This window comes from Anolis carolinensis, chromosome 4 (genome assembly GCF_035594765.1).
Source record: "Anolis carolinensis isolate JA03-04 chromosome 4, rAnoCar3.1.pri, whole genome shotgun sequence".
Lineage (NCBI taxonomy): Eukaryota > Metazoa > Chordata > Lepidosauria > Squamata > Dactyloidae > Anolis > Anolis carolinensis.
In genome coordinates this window covers 181,382,347-181,402,274 of record NC_085844.1, presented here as the reverse complement: position 1 = coordinate 181,402,274, position 19,928 = coordinate 181,382,347, and the positions used below count along the sequence as shown (strand labels likewise).

The following is a 19,928-nucleotide window of genomic DNA, read 5'->3' as shown; positions in this document are numbered from 1 at the left end:
TGGAGCGCCGTTACCTTCCCGCCAGAGCGGTACCTACTGATCTACTCACATTTGCATGTTTTCAAACTGCTAGGTTGGCAGAAGCTGGAGCTAACAGTGGGCGTTCACTCCGCTCCCCGGATTCGAACCTGCGGCTTTTTGGTCTGCAAGTTCAGCAGCTCAGCGCTTTAACACACTGCGCCATCGGGGGCTCCTATCTTGTGTGTACGTGCCTTCAAATCTGTCAACTTTATGGCAACCCTTCGCATATTTCACATGGTTTTCTTAAGCAAGAAATGCTCAGAACTGGTTTTGCCAGTTCCACCCTTTGAAATATAGCCTACAGCACCTGGCATTAGACGGTTATCTGTCTTACAGTATGGTGTAGTGCTTAGAGCATTGAACTATAACCCTGGTGTCCAGGATTTGTATTCTTGACTATGGAAACTCATTGGAGCAAGTAACACTCTTCCAGCCTCGGAAGAAGGCAAAGGCAACCCCCTTCTGAGCAAATATTTCCAGGAAAACTCAATTATAGCAGTTGGAAACCCCTTGAAGGCACATAACAATTATACTAAGAAATACTGAAAGAATCCCTCTGTTATGTGCTTTCAAGGTCTTCCTGCTTTTGGGTTGGAGAGATTAGCCATTTAGAAGAAATGTTGCCCAGGGGACACCTGACTATATTTACTCAGTTTTCACGGAGGAGAACCACCACTCCTCTTAACGTTCCCCCAGCAACAGCAAGAGTATCCCTCTGGGCAACTAAACCAGGAAATCCCAAATGGACCCAAGCCCTATCTGTCTTCAGGGGCAAACCAAGAATGGGCAACTTGGAAGTCCCTGAACAGACTCAGAAGTGGTGTTGGGAAATCAAAAGACAACCTGGCTAAAAGGCACTATCCTCTACCATGTAGTCCTCCACCATGTGCAACTGTGGAGCAGAACAATATGCTTGCCCACAATAACCTGCCTCATGCACAGGGGAAGAACTGTTTAAAGCTACAGACAATGAGGTCACTGTTTTGGTCTAAATTATTTAGCTGCTTGTTTTCTCTATTTTATTGGTTTTATACTTGTGTTTATGCAATGCTTTTGACATGAAATAATTAAAAGGTCTTTGTTTTAAGGTGACACTAGAGAGAACCTATCAGAGGGGGGTTATCTCCATCTGAGGCTGAGAGACAATGGATCCATCTACTCTGTAGAATTAAGTCAGCTTTCCACCCCTTTAACTGCAGTGGCTCAATACTATGGAATAATGGGAGTTGTAGGTGTCCGGCTTCTGCTGCCAAAGAATGTTGATGCTTGACACCACTTTAACTTGTCATGGCTCAGTGCTATGGAGTCATAGGAATTGTAGTTTTGCAAGACCTTTAGCCTTCGTTTCCAAACAGGGCAGGTGCCTCAACAAACTACAATGTCCAGCGTTCCACAGCATTGAGCCATGAGAGTTCAAAGTGGTGTCAAACCTAATTGCTGGTAATTCTGAGGCTCCTTTCACACAGCTGAATAAAATCCCACATTATCCGCTTTGAACTGGAATATATGACAGTGTGGACTCAGATATCCCAGTTCAATGAAGATATTATGGGATTTTCTGCCTTGATATTCTGGGATATGTGGAAGGGCCCTGGGTTATATGGCTGTGTGGAAGGCCCCTAAGCTGCATCCCAATCACCCAGTAGGCTATGGCCCAGCGAGGACTAGAACCCTGGTCCTGAGTTGTAGCCCACCACTCCAACCACGGCACCGCGCTGGCGGGAAATGGAGAGCAAGACCTCAAAGCTCCCCTTGCAGAGGCCCCGCCCGTTTCCTTTTGGCCACGCCCCTCCGGTGCCGGGCCCCACGCGCCATCTCGCTTTTCCTTCCTCCAATCCGGGAGGAGGAGAAAGAGAAAGGGGGGAAGGACATGGTACCCGGAAGCGCTTTCCCTTCCTGGTGACGCTCCAGCCGCCAGCTCAGCCGGGTAAAGCAGTGCAGTGGCCTCCGTGGCGCTGGCGGCGAGCGCGGGCCCTTCCTCCTGGTCCTCCGGCGCATGTTCTGTCGCTGCTTCCTCTCGGCTCTTCGGCTCAACGCTCCGGTCTCCGCGTCTCCTCTCCCTCCTCGCCTGCGGCTCCTCCTCATGAAGCCCGTGGTCGTCTTCGTGCTCGGCGGACCTGGGGCCGGGAAGGGGACACAGTGCGCCCGCGTCGTGGAGGTAAGGCGCCCAAGGAGTCTTCCTGCGGAGCCCCTCCGGCCAATGGCCTCCCATTCATTCCCAACGGGCGACGCGGGGAACCTGCTCGGCCGGCGGCGGGATCCGTCGCGCTCTATCACTTCAACTTGGCATGGCTCGGGGGGAAACCGTCAACTTGATATTGAGGCTTCTGGGATCGAAGAGGCTTCCGCCTTCAAACACTAGGAGGTCTATATAGCAAAGGTGGCAGTGAATGGTCGCATAGTATGCTTTTAAGGGAAGTGCCGGTGTCTCAGGGAAGCGCATTCATCACATCGGCATCGGCCCGCATGGACTGAAGCTTCGCCTTAGAGCAGGGGTCCTTAAACTTTTTAAGTGGAGGGCCGATTCACCGACCCTCAGACTGTTGCGGGGCCGGACTATGATGAAATAGTAAAAAATTAGGATTGTTGTTGTGTGCCTTCAAGTCATTTCAGACTTAGGTCAACCCTAAGTCTAAAGTTTAGGACAGACGCCAGGTCAGTGACCTTGCCACAGACCTTAGTTTGGGGACCCCTGCCATAGAGGTAGGGTCCCGGTAGCAAAACCCGTTAGAGAACATAACCTTTTATGTTTTATGTCCATGCTGTTGCTACATCTCAAATAGACTACTGCAATGTACTCTATGTGGAGTTGCCCTTGAAGACTGTTCAGAAGCTTTAAGTAGTCCAGTGGGCCACAACCAGGTTTCTAACTGGAACCAGTTACAGGGAGCACACAACTCCCCTGTTGCACCAGCTCCACTGACTGCCAGTCTGCTACTGAGCACAATTCAAAGTCCTGTCTTCGGCCTATAAAACCCTAAACGGTTCTGGCCAACTTACCTGGATCTCCCTCAATGATCCACCTCGGATATTAAGATCGTCCAGGGAGGCCCTGCTCTCGTTCCCACCTCCCTCGTAAGCGCGACTGGTGGGGACGAGAGATAGGGCTTTCTCAGTGGTGGTCCTTCGGCTATGGAACTCCCTCCCCAGGGAAACTAGATCAGCTTCCTCCCTCCTGACCTTCAGGAAGAAAGTTAAATCCTGGTTGTGGGAACAAGTGTTTGCACAATGATTTCCAGTGCAACAATGATTTCTCAATGAAATAATGAATAATGCAAATGACAATTGGAATGGCTCCTCATGTATGCTTTTGGGCTGTGTGATTTTAATGTGTAGCTATTTTAAGTGATGTTTTAATTATGTGATTTTAAAATATATATTGTTTCATTTTTATATGTATTCAAGGCATCGAATTGTGCCTTTGCTGTGAGCCGCCTTAAGTCCCCTTCGGAGTGAGAAGGGCGGGATACAAATGTGGTAAATAAAGTTTAGAGAAGAGCCAAAAAAACCATTTAGAGCAGAATTTCCTCTTGTAGTATACAACCAAATATAATTATGCTAGGCAATGGCTTCAGTTGTTAAACTGAATAACCAGCAATCTCCGATCTGTCAGGAAAACAGAGATCTGCCAGTGCATAAAACAGCAGAGCTTTAGAAGTGTTTTTTCAGTGCTCAAAAAAGTAAGGGAAAGGTAAAGATTTCCCCCTGACATTAAGTCTAGTTGTTTCCTACTCTGGTGGTTAGTGCTCATCTCCATTTCTAAGCCAAAGAGCCAGCGTTATCTGTAGACATCTCCAAGGCCATGTGGCCGGCATGACTGCATGGAGCACCATTACTTTCCCGCCCGAGCGGTACCTATTGATCTACTCACATTTGTATGTTTTCGAACTGCTAGGTTGACAGAAGCTGAGGCTAATAGCAGGAGCTCACCCTGCTCCCTAGATTTGAACTGCAGACCTTTCAGTCAGCAAGTTCAGCAGCTCAGCAATTTAACCCACTGAATACTCTCCCATAAAACAACTTGTTTTATATCATGCACTCAAGAGACAAAAATGAAGTAGACTTTGATGAAAATAACATATTTTGTTTACTCACAACTTTCATGTGTTCAGCATGCACAGATACAAAAACACATTAGTCCAGTTTCAAATATCTTTGAGGTGTTTCCCTGTGCCAGCCAACCTGGACACCTCTCTTGTAACAAAACAGCTATCAACAGGTCACATAGTCCAAAGGAGAGAGAGCGCATGTGGTCTGTAGCACCTTTAATAACTTCTTAGAAACTATAGAGTTAAGGAATCTGCACACCAGAACATACATACAGGAAACAGTAAGCGCCACGATCATATACAGATTGCTAGAGAAGGCTTGATGAAGGTTGTCATTTCCAACCAAGCTTTTGATGGATATGTTTATAAGAAGTAAGGCTTTTGGGTCTAGGAAAGTGGTTCCCAATCTTGGAGCTTTTATACTTCAGCTCCCAGAAGTCTCAGCCAGATTAGCCAACTGTCAGGAATTCTAGGAGTTGAAGTTCAAAGCACCTGAACGACGATAGGTTGAGAACTGCTGGAAAATTACAGAATGCATCAAATTATAGGAGTGTAACCCGCTGAGGCCCTTTCTGCACAACTGTATAAAATCCAGATTATCTGCTTCGAACTGGATAATATGGCAGTGTAGACTCAGATAATCCAGTTCAAAGCAGATGTGGATTATCTGCATTGATGTTCTGGATTATATGGCAGTGTAAAAGGACCCTAAGAGTCAAACTCCTTTTCACATCTGTCTTAGGGTTGCCTTCACTGGGCAATTAAAATAATTAATTGTAATGATTAATTATAGTTATGATTATACTACATGTGGATGGTTTTATGACTGTTCAATGTTACACCGCCCAGCAATAAACCTCATAGTGCTATGAAAGTTGTGAAAACAATTGAAAAATAGTTTTCAGCATTTGTATAAAATAGATGCATGCCTCCGTACTTTAGTAGCTCCTATAGCTGTTTTAAACTTGTTTCAATATGTTGTGTTACTTTTTTCTCTACATCAGGGATAGAATCCTGTGGTATTTCAGATATTTTTGGGTTGCATACACAAACCAACTTAGCCAGGGCAGTCAGTGGCAAGTAGTGCTGGAGATTGCAGTCTGGTGCCACTCCTACTTCAGGTTTTTATATAACTGGTATCAGCATAGCCAACTGCCAAAGCACAAATGTATGTTGAAAGGGATTTGGGACGGATAGCTACTGCTTTTATCATAGAAACCTTACTGGAGAGTGATCTAGTTAAGTCTGTTGTTTCAGACAAGAAGGGCTAATTTTGCAAGATTAACTTGTTAAAGATATGTATTAACATACCTTTTGGGGAGCCCCCAATGGTACAATGAGTTAAACCCTTGTGCTGGCAGGACTGCTGACCTGAAGGTTGGGCTACTGACATGAAGGATGCCAATTTGAATCCAGGGAGCTCCCCATATGGAGACATGAGAGAAACCTCCCACAGGATGGTAAAATATCAAACTTCTGAGTGTCCCCGGGCAACGTCTTTACAGACTGCTAATTCTCTCACACCAGAAGCGACTTGCAGTTTTTCAAGTCGCTCCTGACGTTTAAAAACCCCCCTTTTAAAATGTCATTTTTTAAAAAAACTGTTTACTTAGAAATCTCTAGGTAGAGAATAAAGTGAGATTCAAATGAACTTTGTTATTCACTGTACAGTATTGGTGTGACTTTAAGTTTTATAATACATAGTCACTTGGAATGCATTGTTTATACTGACCAAATGTTATGAGGAGCAAGATGTTCATGTCTCCATATGGATGAAAGATTTGCCATCCAGTAAAATGGTGAAACATTCATTTATACTCAGGGTCCTTCCACACAATCATCAAACCCAGAAAATCAAGGCAGATAATCCACAATATTTGCTTTGAACTGGGTTATCTGAATCCACACTGTCATATAATCCAATTCAGTGTGGATTTTATACAGCTGTGTGGAAGGGGCTTCACTCAGGAATATTAATGCTAAATTTGTTCCTTGCTTTGGCAGGAAAAATACTTGATTTTCATATGGTATTTTGAAATAAACGAGGCAGGAATATCAAGGTTCTGAATATGTCACTTTGTCATATTTCACATCATAGTTCTAGCTACATATATAATAATAAGAATAATAATAAGAATAATAATAAGAATAATAAGAAGTTTATTTGTATCCCACCTCCATCTCCCTCGAAGGGGACTCGGGGCGGCTATATATATATATATATATATATATATATATATATATATATAGAGCCATCTCTTGATCATTATCCAGAAATGTGTCCCACTTAATCTCATAGAGCAGCTCTGTTTGATGATAGCATATAATGGGAATGTTGCTTTACATTAAAATTCTCTATTTCTTTTTCACATGGCACTCAAACTATCTGGAATAAAATTTAGCAGTCATAGGGCCCTTCCACACAGCCACATAAGTCAGGATATCAAGGCAGAATAACCCACAATATTTGCTTTGAACTGGAATAGCCAAGTCCACACTGCCATATATCCCAGGTCAAAGCAGAAAATGTGGGATTTTATTCAGCTGTGTGGAAGGGGCCTTAATAGCTTTTGTTGCAGCCTGAGACCTGCCATATACACAATGGAGCAACACCAGAGACACTCCAAGTGGCCACCTACTGGTCAAAGGACATTTAGTATAATGCCAAGTTTTTAAATAGTTTGTGTTTTCAAATACATTACAACTTGTACCTTCGGTTCGCTTCAGACACGATAAATATAAATAAATAGTTTTCTAATAGTAATCGACCTTGTACTTGTGCATTTGCTCTTGTCATACTGATAACAAATAATGTTCAAGGAAGATCATGTTAGAAGCTTTTAGCAGGTATGGGAGTCAGTTTCCCTGTGCCATGCATTTGCCAATCTTAGACCCCTTCTACACATCTGAATAAAATCCCACATTTTCTGCTTTGAACTGGATTATATGGCAGTGTGAACTGAGATAACACAGTTCAAAGCAGATATTGTGAGATTTTTCTGCCTTGATATTCTGGGTTATATGACTGTGTGGAAGGGCCCTTAGTTGTTAGTCTCTCTGTCTTCCTCTCTCTAAATAAAATTAATTATAAAGGTAATTGTAAATCTAATCACTTTCAGAACAACTGGTTCAAGCAAATGTGCACAAAATTTCACCTTAAACACATTGCAAGGTGTAATATCTTGTTGTGGCTCAGACACTCTATTTGTAGTTATAACGGAAAAGCTAATTATAATGGAGTTTTTGTCTAAGTTTATTATGGTTGATATTATGGCAAGGGCAGGCAGGAGCTGGTTACTTGGCATGTGCGATCCATGAAAAAAAAATGGTTCAATAATCGCTTCAATAGTAGAGGGCGCTGGCGCTTTGTTTATAAAGTGATTTCTGAATTTTGAAGCAAAAATTCAAAACTTTCTGAAACTTCCGAATCTTTGGATGTACCTTGTAAATGGCGGATGCGTAAGGGAAACATTATCATCAGTGGGGGAAATTGAGGGGCCTCTCCTTCATTTTTTTTAGCTCTCCTAATGAAATTTGCTACAGTGGTAGAACACAAAAACTACTGTTAGCTCATCAAATCTAAGAACGTTTGACTTATCCTTAGATTTTTTGGGCAAATTTTTAAAGTTTTTATAAAAAAACATTTTTTAAGAATAACAAAAACCTGTTCCTGATTTGGAAGTGTTATTTCCTGATTCATTGAGTTTTCTGGGGCTGAGAGTGTGTGACCTGCCCAAGATCACCCAGTGAGTTTCCATAGCTGAGTGGAAATCAAGCCACAATTGTAGTTCAACTCTCAAACCAGTACACCAGTGAGCCGTTTTGCGACACCATGCTGTCTCAAAACGGACCGCTGTTTCTTTCTATGAGGCTTAGCCCTGTTCTAACTACCCAGGAGGGAAAACGCTCACCTTTCCCTCTGTTTCCTTCCCTTCCCTGGCAGAGCAAGAGGCAGCCCTTGTCGTCGGGGAGTGTTTTTCTCTCCTTCTCCTCCCCTGCCCCGGCCCGGCCCGGCCCGGCAGAAGTGCCCTCGCTGCTGAGGAAGGAAAAGTGAAGGAGACAAAAGCGCTTGACTTTCCCTCGATTTCCTTCCATTCCCTGGCAGAGCAAGAGGCAGCCCTCATCACCGAGGCCATTAAATAAATGGGATCCAACGCTTCGAATTAGAAGGTTAATTCGGAAGGGCCAAACCACCTCGGAACCCCATTCGGAACCCAAAAAGATACACATTTCTTTACGATTAACAATGATTCTGACTTTTTTGCTCAACCCTAATGGTTACATCTGATTGGTCAAAGCATCACCATGGTTATGTAGCCTTTGCAGTAGAAATGTATCCATGTAGAGTGGCTAGCAAAGAAAAGAGGGTGAAGCTAGCTGGAAGGAAAAAGAGAGAACATTAAAAAAATTATTCAGTCTCTAGCTGGGGAGCTAGAAGGAAGAGGATCCTTGTTTAAGTTTGTAGCTTCCATTGTTACACTGAAGTAAAAAGAGATTATTTTTGAGTCTAAGTTCTCAGTTAGGTGAAACTGAGAAACTATTGATGGAAGAGAGTGACTAAAAGTTATACGTTATCCAGTCAGAAAGCTGAGGAGAAATATACTGAGAAGAAAGTTGCCTAACTAAGTTGGAATAAGTTAAACTGTCCTGAAAGTTATATAATAACAGTTTTATGTATTTAAAGAGTGAATGACAATAGCAATAACATCCAAATGGAATTGAAGTAAAGTACTTTGAAATGAATACACTTTAAGTGCACAAGAAAAATAAACATTTATTTGTTTCAACTTATATATTGAAGTCTCGTGTCAAGTTACAGGACTGAGGTTACATAGCTGGAAGTCAGCTGGAGGTTACATTGATGAAACCTGTGAGGAGAAGTTGGACGCTACATATTGACTCCAGGTTTGGGTTACACATTGAAGAGACATATACAGACATTTATTATTGAATCCTGAAACAAACACATATAAAGGAAGGGGACACAGAGACAGAGATAGCATGTTTCAGGTGTGAACTGCAAGTCACTGAGATTGTGAGGTTTAATTCCTCCCTCTCCCCTCATCGCCTCACTCAAGCATATATACTTGTATGTTTATCGTTGGCAGAGGTGGGATATCGAAAACAATAAAGATTCCTTCCCTGCCAGAAAGGCGCGTTTCCCTTGCAGTAGTCATTATGTTCTGTTAAAGACTGCCAAATAAGGCTGGACCTACACTGCCATATAGTCCAGATAATCAAAGCAAATAATCCACATTATCCACATTTGAATTGGATTATGAGTCTACACTGCCATTTCTTCCAGTTCAAAGCAGATAATCTGGAATGTTTATGGCAATTTAGGTCCAGTCTAAGTTTTAGAGAGATTTGATGTTGGATTTTCCCTAGTTTGTTCTACATAAAAGCATAATCTTCAGTTGCAGATGGAAATATTGCATGGGTAAAGCTTCTTATGAAAAGCTCTGATTTAAATTTTAGCTTGGTAGGATTTTTTTTAGAACAACACATTTATCTAAATCAACATTCATTCAAAACATTTTAAGCTTTTGTTCACATTGAAAGGATTCTTTCTGACTAATCTTAGTTGTAAGATTTTGTTTTCACTTTGTTAACAAGTTGAGGTGTCCCCCCCCCAAAAAAATACTACAAAATCTTTTGATATAGGACTACTGCTGTAGTCATCATAATTATATCTGATGATTCAGAATCTCAACCAATGTGTTTTATGTTCCTAACTCTTTTTCACAATATTTAAAATCTCATACAACTATCATGCTAATAGTAAAAATATGTGATGTAAAGTATTGATAGGGAGTATGCAGCTTTAGAAATATTGTTGGTCTGCAATTTCCACAATATCTTTTCATTGGCTATGCTGGTTAGAAGGAATAGGAATTGTGACCCAAAATCTGGAGGTGCATGTATCCTACCAATTCTGGTGTACTACAGGCTCTGTTTGTGAGGCTTAACATACACAAAATGCCAAAATATAGGAATATTATTGTCATTTCAATCTACGTCAAAAAGAAAGTACAGTTTGGAAACATTATTCCACATATGTTTTTCCTCAAAGAGTAAGACAAGGAATTAAAATAACATGAAAGATTGCTCTCACATTAATAAATATGATAGGGTGGAACAGAAATAGAAATAAGTAGTTCACATTTTTGTCTCTGCTAATGTAATAGGTACTTGTGCCCTTCAAATACTAGAGCACTAAATTTAGAGTAAAAAAGAGATGGCGGATGAGAATAATTATGCAACAACTAGAATAATACAGGTGCAATCCTATGCCAATGTATTGAACTTTGTGGAGCTTATATGTGCATCAAATGCTATCTTGTTTTGTTGATATTGCTGCATCCTGGAAAGGCTCGATTTTAAAAAAACGTTATTTCTTCTAAAGTTTAGGGATATGTTGTAGTGTTCTATGGTGTGTCTTTTACAAAACAGTTTTAATCTATTGCCCTTGCTCTTTACGGATTTTGTGCTGTTTGTGAATGTATTTTTATACTCCTAGTGTAAGTCATGCCAGTCTTTCCTGTCCCAACAAAACATTTTAACAGAAGTAATGTGCCAGAAACAAAATTCTACACTTTCAAATTTTTCAAGTGTTTTTACTATGGTGGATGTTATATATGCTTTACAAGGTTTTTTGGCATGTGAATGTATTGTGGGAATGAGAAAGGTTTTGGAGAGTAGGTTTTAAAAGGTTTTATCATGATACAGGAATGGGATAGATATAATTCCAAATACGAGTCCTTCCAGTGAGAGTGCACTGTGAGATAGAACCTAAAAGAAAGTACAGTAGTACATGAACTCTACATTGATTGCAATTTGACTTTTACTGTTATCATACCAATTTCATAAACAGTGTTGACCAAATGTAATTTAATATGCCAAATGTGTCTTATTTTTCTCTAGAAATATGGTTACACTCACCTCTCTGCAGGAGACCTTCTTCGTGATGAGAGAAAGAGACCAGGGTCACAATATGGAGAGCTTATTGAAAATTATATTAAAGATGGCAAGATTGTTCCTGTTGAGATAACAATCAGCTTGTTAAAGAGGGTGAGATGTTCAATTTCCCTTGTAAAGCTAAAGTAAAAGAATACTATAGCTTCATTTCCCTTTTATTAGTTACTACACAATGAAAGGATTACATTTTTTCATGAAATATTTCTTTGTGATTGTCCCAATCCAGGAGAGTCAACTCCAATGTGAGGATCATTTTTTAAAAGGTGTGTGTGTGTATTGTAAACAAGTCTTATAAGACTGACTGCAGAGATATTCATATCTCCTGAACCAAGGCAATTCTGATTCAAATGAAAGCAAGCAAACCTTAGGCCCACTAACCCATTAAGCCTAGTTGGTAAATTTTAGTACCTCCCATATGCTCTCTGTTTAAGGAAAATGGAACCAAAAGAAAACAGAGTGAAATAGAAACAGTTCCATTTCCTGTCTGGGGAAAATTGTTCAGTTAACAGTGCTTTGGAAGGGACATTGCCACAATATTTGGAAACTATACAGTTATCTTGACAGTTTCTGTGACTTTGGGCACATCAGAATTGAGGAGAAGCCCACAAAAAACAAACAATCTTTCAACACCAATTAATTTTGCATTATAGCTTATCTAACATCTATATCTGTCATAAAATGTCTGAATCTTAACACGAGGACCCTCTAGACCAGTGGTTCTCAATCTGGGATCTCCAGATGTTTTTGACCTTCAACTCCCAGAAATCCTAATAGCTGGTAAACTGGCTAGGATTTCTAGGCCAAAAACATCTGGGGACCCCAGGTTGAGAATCACTGCTCTAGAGCAATGGTTCTCAACCAGTGGGTCCCCAGGTGTTTTGTCCTACAACTCCCAAAAATTCCAGTTTATCAACTATTAGGATTTCTGGGAGTTGAAGGCCAAAATATCTGGGGACCCACAGGTTGAGAACTACTGCTCTAGACTGTATTTATTGGTGGATTCGTTGTTTTCGTCTGTTTACTCTGAGTGTGTACTTTTAATTGCAAACAATTGAATTTTAATATTGTACATTACCCACCAGGCTATGGACGAAACTATGGCTGCCAATGCACAAAAGAATAAATTCTTAATAGATGGATTTCCCAGAAATGAAGACAATCTTCAAGGTTGGAACAAAACAATGGATGGAAAAGCGGATGTGTCTTTTGTTCTGTTTTTTGATTGTGAGAATGAGGTAATTAGAGTATTTGCAACTTTTTGTGTATTCTGAAAAATGACAATGACTAATGTTTCACTGCTGCCTTTCTCTCGTCTTTACTGCATATTGGATATCACTGGAATAATAATCAAGTGAATTGGATATTTCTCTTACATGGGAAGCTGGTCTATTTGCTATTTACAGCTATCTTGCAAATAAGAAAATACTCCTGAATTTTGCACAATAAATGCTGGTTACCAGAAAACAAAGAGCTGTAAAAGCTAGGAGGCAATACAGTGTTCTCTCACTACTTCGCGGTTCACTTTTCGCGGATTCGCTGTTTTGCGGGTTTTCAATAAACTCTAAAAGACTATTATAAATCATAAAAAATTACAATTTACAGCCTAAGGAAGGGAGGAAGGAGAAGCTTAAGGGAGAGAAATGGAGCCCAAGCGGCAACAGGAGGTGAAGGAGGCAATTTATCGACACACAATTGGTTGATAAAGACTTAAAATAGTGTAAAATGTAAAGGTTTCCCCTGACGTTAAGTCCAGTCGTGACCGACTCTGGGGGTTGGTGCTCATCTCCATTTCTAAGCCGAAGAGCCGGCGTTGTCCATAGATACTTCCAAGGTCATGTGGCCGGCATTACTGCATGGAGCGCCGTTACCTTCCCGCTAAAGCGGTACCTACTCACATTTGCATGTTTTCGAACTGCTAGGTTGGCAGTTTATTTATACATTATTTTAGTAGTTAAATTTTTTTTTTCGTGTCAGGAGCAACCGAAGTTGCTTCTGGAGTGAGAGAATTGGCCGTCTGCAAGGACGTTGCCCAGGGGACGCCTGGATGTTTTGATGTTTTTTACCTCCTTGTGGGAGGCTTCTCTCATGTCCCCACATGGAGCTGGAGCTGATAGAGGTAGCTCATCCGCACTCTTCCCCAGGTGGGATTCGAACCTGGCAACTTTCAGGTCAGCAACCCAACCTTCCAGTCACTTAGTCCACTACGCCATCTGGGGGCTCCTAGTAGTAGTTAAAATAGTGTATAACTACTAAAATAATGTATAAATATTAAAATAAATATAGCGTCCCTACTTCACGGATTTTCACTTATTGCGGGTGGTCCTGGAACCTAACCCCAGCGATAAATGAGGGAACACTATATGTGTATTATGTTGTTGTTGCATCAAGCTGTATCCAAGAAGTCCATGCAAAATTTCTCATTTGGTGATGTCCAAGCAACAGCCTCCTGTTTCATTCTGTACTCTACTTCTATCATTCAAGAAAGTATTTTATCTTCTGAATTAGAAAGATTATGCTATCTAAGAAACTGTAAAGTATACTGTGTGAGTTCATGTCTACATTCTTCTATTTGATACAGTTTTGAGATAGTTCTGTGTATGAGTTATGTCTGGCTGGTACAGTAATAATTTATTATAGTGCACCAAACTGAATTAGAATCCTAGGAATTCTGGGGTGCTTACAGTATATTGGAGACAAATTAGAATAATTATTGAAAGTGAATGATATTTATTAAAAAAAGCTAGTCTTTACTGTGGTAGAAATGGGGACAGTCACAGCAGAAATATCTCCAGTGCCAGCAAGAACACAAAATTGTGGTCTTTGGAAGAGTTTGTGTTCTAAGACCACAGAGATCTGGAGGACACTAGCAAGGCAGTTGCTGAGGAAGCAAATGAGGTTGCAGGAAGATAATCCTTGAAGAAAATCCCTGGGAAAGTTTGCAATAAAAAACCTAGCTATGTTAATGCGTTCTAATAAAATATTTCCACAAAAAAGTCAATAAAAGTTTGCAGTTAGCACTTTGCTGCCAAATTTTGATACTTTTGTGGGATTATATTATGAAGGGCTAAAATAACTAGTCAGTCTACAAATACGATGCAGGCTACAATGGTTTCTGATGTAGGGTAAAATAAAAAGATCTTTTACTGCTTGTGATTCTATGTTTTGCTAACTTTTTCCACCTTTGTTTAAAGATCTGTATTAACCGCTGCCTTGAAAGAGGAAAGAGCAGTGGCAGAACTGATGACAACAGAGAGAGTTTGGAGAAGAGGTACTCTTCATATGCAGGCTTTCACTATTTGGCTTTCTGGTGCTTTTCGAATGTGTGGCATTCATTCTTTTATTTTCTCTTTTCTCTAGAATTCACACATATCTTGAATCTACGAAACCAATAATAGACCTCTATGAGAAAATGGGCAAAGTTAGGAAAGTGGATGCTTCCAAATCTGTTGATGAAGTAAGTTGAAAAGGAGCCAAGTTTGGCTTTCCATTTTCTGTCAAGAGCCATTAAAAACAAATTAGCTTCTAGAACTCTGAAGGCTTTTTTATTCTTTGTCCATTATTAAACAGAAGGAATTTGACAGTTGCACAGTTAAAATGGTTTCGAAGCCATTGATTTGAAGCAGTTCAGTTTACTGTTAGCCCAGTTATAGGCTGCTGCACAACAAAAAGGTTGATAATTGAGGCTTCTAATAGCAATCTCAGATAACCCATTATGTGTAAGAGATAATTGTGTCTACTTTGCCAGAGTAGAATGTAGCTGTTTAGTGTGCCATGCAAGTGTGTATAGAAATGACATAGAAGTTGATGTGGCAGAAGCTTTTACTTGCAATTTATCCTGCAGTTCAGGATAAAGTACATGTACAAACATGACTTCTAAGACTGGAATCTGTTTTAATCCTTATTACAGATTAGGAGTGGGCAAGGAAGAGGGTGATAGGTATTGCAGATTTGTAGGGCTCTATGGTTCAGGAGAACTTTCTAGCAACTCCTATATCATAGAAAGCTACCAGAGTTGCTGCATCAACAGCAGTAAAAAGTAAGATAAGAGTGGAGCCTCTCATAGCTGGATTCCAAACTCTCAAATACTGCAAAATCTGAATTTGTCCATCTAGGTGGCGGAAATAGTGACTCTTAGGGTTTTTCGTGGTTCAGTGTACACAGACATTATTTCAGGCACAAAAGTATTAGAAATATTGTATCAAATTACCATGTGTATACAGCCTATATGAAAGTGGTTCTCAACCTGTGGGTCCCCAGATGTTTTGGCCTTCAACTCCCAAAAATCCCAACAGCTGGTAAACTGGCTGGGATTTCTGGGGGTGGTAGGCCAAAACACCTGGGGACCCACAGATTGAGAACCACTGCTATATGAGGCATAAACAAATGTCATGTTTTGACTTGGATCCCATTTCCAAGATATCTCATTATGTACATGAGTTAAAATACAGGCATTCCCAAATCTGAATTTTTTTTTCAAAATTTGAATGGCTTCTCATCCCTGGAATTTCAGATAAATGATACTCAACCTATATTACCAGGGGCAGTTAGTGGTTATGATGCCATAGAAGAAAATTGTAACATTATTACTCTTATGGGCTTTAGTTTGGATAGAATGCAAGGTTTATTTATGTGTGTACATACACCAGATAACACACTTGCATTATACATACATTGTGTTTTTTTAAAAAAAAAATCCTGGAACATTTTGAAAAGTATAAAACTTTAGGATAACAGTGACTTGGTGACATCCAAACTCCAGCAAGTTTTCTCACCATAGCTTATTTTCTTGGCTTAATAGTTGAAGAAAAGTTTGCAGGTTGCCCCACGACTGCTCTCACTTTATAGTCTCCCATAGTTGCTTAGGTTGAGAACTGTGCCAGGATACCTTTAGACTGTAGAAAACCTATTCACAGAATGGGCCTCGTGGATATAGCAGGTAGAAAAAAGAAGCAGTTGTCTCCAATTTGCTCCTGTCTGTCAGGGCTTTTCATGTTATTGAAACCATGTAGAAAAGCTTTTCTATAATGTCTCTTCTCTTTCAGGTTTTTGACAAGGTTGTGACCATCTTTGATAAAGAAGGCTAGTTTGCTACTTGGACGCTGTTTCCAAACATGCTTGAATCTTGCTTTAAGAGCTGCTACTGTAGACCATTTTATAATGGTGACAAAATATGCCTTTTTAAATACTTATGTGTTAAAACAGTTTTTAAATTGTTAAATTGTTAATTATTTGAAAATACGGTATGACATTGCAACTGACTTGAAGTTAGTGAAAACTGCAAAGCAAAGCTAGTAATCAAGTGCTTAACATAGCTTCTTCCAGAGAGCATCTGTCTCTACTCTCTTCCGCCCTTCCCCTTCATTATCAAAACAAGTAGTTTTTTTTCTTTTTTCTTTTGGAATTCAACACATTGAAGTTGTAAGTATATGTGAAGGGGCCCATTGCTTTTTCTTTCTTTCTCCCCCCATTATGGACCAAAAATAGCAAATTGTGTAGATTTTTTTTAACTTTAAAAATCTTGTGGCATTTTCTGTATTGAATGACAAGCATTTGCAGGTGAATACAAAGTATACCTTTTTGATCCTGGATTTATTACTTATCAAGTTGTTATTAAAGCAGTCACTTATGAGGCATGCTGTTATTAGTCAGGCTGCCTGAAAGTGACCTGTATTCCCACATTTTGCTACCATCCCTATTTTGTGCACACTTGAAGTCTCGGAGAAGGAAACCATTCAGCATACAAAATAGGAAAACCCCATTAGGGGAGCGGGTGGTTCTTTTTCAAAAGAAAATACTGCATTATCTGGTGATTACAGGGATTATGTTTTTGACTGGGAATTAGGTCCAATGTAGGGCCCAGAGGATATGCATTTTATTGACATCAATGTAAAAAGTTAATTATGACTCCCATTCATTTTATTAGGATCTAAATGCTATAGGTTGGACCCAAATCAGTGTATTTAGGATTTATTTTCAGATTATGTAGGCATCATTTGTTTTTACCTTTTTTGTGTATTTATAAGTAACCAGGGCATTGGATATGTGTCATGCTCAAATGGTTCAGATGGTTTGAGAAATCACATGTTTGAGAGCAGCTATTACATCGACTTTCCTTTGTCACATATCTCTAGTTGCATGATACAATACTTTGTGAAAACAAAATTGCTTATTTATTCATTGACCTGAAGTGTATTTGTTCAAGATACGATGGAAGATAATATTTTTATGATTATTCTCCTCCCCCCACCCAGTAAAATTGTGTAACTTGAGCAAAAATTTTATGCAGTCATACTTTTTGTATACTTTGATGAATGTAAAAGTAATCATCTTTTTTTTAAAGTAAAAATATTAGATCTTTATGGTTTGGATTTAGTGCAGTGCTGGTGGAAGACTAGATTTAGTGAAATTAATAATTAGGTTGCAGAACCTTGCTAGAATGTTTGCACAGCTGTTCTGATGGCATCTTTAAGTTTAAAAACTATACAGGGAAAACACAAAATGGTTGGTTGATTAGGATCTATTCATAATTAGAACTTTTTTGCTCTTAAATTGTTCAGACCTTCAAAATCTCAAACCTAAATCAAATTGTTAGTCTTATCAAGAGTAGGCATATAGAATCAATCAAATTTATATTAGTGTTACTTAACCAAGTTATCCCAGATTAAGTGTATCTTCTATGCCCGGGATTAACAATATGATTTAGACCTAAAAAGTCATGCTTCTTTCATTTAACATCTTAAGATTGTTCAATAACGTTTTTACTTTTGTGTATATCAAACGGCCATTTGAACTGACTGTATTAACAATTATAAATCATTATTCCTGTTTATGTGTATATCTTTCTCACAGAAATAGTATTTAGTTATATTATTTTGTCTTCTAATAAAATGTAACTAAGGCACTTCAATTGACTTTGAAAAACTGGGTCTTTGTGTTTTGTGATTTTCCCTTTAGTGAGCTTTCAAAATTTATTTACCTTTTCAATGGTAAATATCTGTAATGCCTACAGAGAACAAACTTCATGGATGGGATTGAGAAGGGTAGGAACTAGAAAGCACCAAGCACCCCTTTTCTCTGTGTATATCCATTTGGCTGATTCAGTCAGTAGAACTTTGAGTGGTCTGTGAAACCCATCAGATCAGGGTTTTCGTGGTGCAGGGGGTTGTATTGGAGAATGGAAGAAGGCCCTGTCATGTTAGCATTCAAGCACTAGTGCAAATGCTTGACGTAGGCCTTTGCCTCTTCAACTGTAGATTTCCCACTACAGAGTAATTTTTCTCATATTTTACAGACCACCTGTTAGACTTTCATTACATACCTTTGTGTATAACATTTATTTTGACCTAGTGGGGCCAAAAGAAATGTGGGGTCCAAATTGGATGAAAGAAGGAGGTGTAATCCAGTTGAAGCAGATGTCCATTACAGCAACAAAAAGAAAATTAATTTAATGGAAACAAAATTCAGGCCTAAATCGGAAAGACTTGAAGACATGTACAAACAATGTCTGCAAATGCATGGTGACAAAGCCTGACAATTCTCCAATTTATGTGAAGAACACCACACATGATCATTTTTTTGGATTCTGGCTTTTACTGCACATCAGCCTACTTCTCTGTGCATGAAACCTCAATTAAACCATGCTGTGAGCACCACTCAGCCTATCTCTCTATTGCTAAATGTGTCAGTATAGTGCTGACTGAAAGCATTACTAATATAATCTTTCAGGAGATCCGTTCATAATGATAGCCTTTAGCAAAAAAAAATTTGTATTGATGTATAGCATAACTGTTTAGATTTTAGGAATATTAACACAAACATATGTACACCTTGTCATTTACCCTGTTTCCCCTAAAATAAGACATCCCCAGAAAAAAGACCTAGTAGAGGTTTTGCTGAATTGCTAAATATAAGGCCTCCCCCGAAAGTAAGACCTAGCAAAGTTTTTGTTTGGAAGCATGCCCGCCGAACAGAACACCAGAGCATGCAGGATCGGTAAATGTACGTACCATAGAGTGTTGTATATGGAAATAATGGTAGTAACAAGAAATTCTTGATAGGATTCACAGTTTGTCTGGTTATGCTGATTTGTGATGACAACTACTGTACAGTATATAATAAACATTCATTTTTTTGTTCTACAATAAATGTGAATTCTTCTTCATGGAAAAATAAGACATCCCCTGAAAATAAGACCTAGCACATCTTTGGGAGCAAAAATTAATATAAGACACTATCTTATTTTCGGGGAAACACGGTAGTTGTCTATTTGTTTTAGAACTAGAAGGCCCCATTAGGTTCGCAATACTGTCTGAATAATTGGAGTAGATGAATTCTGTCAAACTCGTATTCCTCATTTTTGATAATGAATACACCAATGTATAATTCCACAGAGCAGAAAGCAGTTTTAAAATAAAGCTTTCTGATATATGTATAGTTCTAAACTAACTTCCTAGTGAATAACTATGATGCATATCATACCAAGTATAATGAAGTTAGGAGGGCCATGGCTATGAACATACAAGTTTAGTAGTCCTAACCAATATATTACTTTTGCTAGCATGCAGTTAATAGAACAGTGGCAAGGGGTGGGTGTCATGGTCCCCTAAAAAGTGGGCAAACATGAAGTGACTGGTAATGTGGCTCCATTTGATATAAACCATGTTGTATTTTCCAATCCACCTGCCCATTACATACATGAATTAGGGTAACGGCTGGTGCTGCTTTTTTTTCTTGTGGTCTGGTATTCTGTCACCAGTTTTGGTGCTGCTCATGTCAAGTATAAAACCTTGAAAATGCCTTTTTTGGATTTGTTCCTTTTAGCCCAGATGAGATGGTCTGTGGAAAACCAGCAACAGACTTAGATGTTTTCCTAGATTACAT

At 39.4% G+C, this 19,928-nt stretch overlaps 1 protein-coding gene across 1 annotated transcript; it reads left to right on the top strand.

The window, feature by feature from the left end:
* The first annotated feature begins 1,880 nt into the window (after nucleotides 1-1,880).
* cmpk1 (cytidine/uridine monophosphate kinase 1) lies at nucleotides 1,881-17,955 on the top strand. The gene is made up of 6 exons (XM_003224415.4): nucleotides 1,881-2,179; nucleotides 10,995-11,141; nucleotides 12,131-12,283; nucleotides 14,240-14,316; nucleotides 14,406-14,502; nucleotides 16,091-17,955. The coding sequence occupies exons 1-6, from the start codon at nucleotides 2,018-2,020 to the stop codon at nucleotides 16,130-16,132; spliced, it is 678 nt and encodes a 225-aa protein (XP_003224463.3). The 5' UTR covers nucleotides 1,881-2,017; the 3' UTR covers nucleotides 16,133-17,955.
* The last annotated feature ends 1,973 nt before the right edge of the window (nucleotides 17,956-19,928 follow it).

Bases quoted from the DNA above. Each gene is read 5' to 3' on its own strand.
- cmpk1 (XM_003224415.4), top strand. From the start codon at position 2,018: ATGTTCTGTCGCTGCTTCCTCTCGGCTCTTCGGCTCAACGCTCCGGTC. The intron at 2,180-10,994 runs GTAAGGCGCCCA...ATTTTTCTCTAG, and splicing joins AGTGCGCCCGCGTCGTGGAG to AAATATGGTTACACTCACCT. The intron at 14,503-16,090 runs GTAAGTTGAAAA...CTTCTCTTTCAG, and splicing joins CTTCCAAATCTGTTGATGAA to GTTTTTGACAAGGTTGTGAC.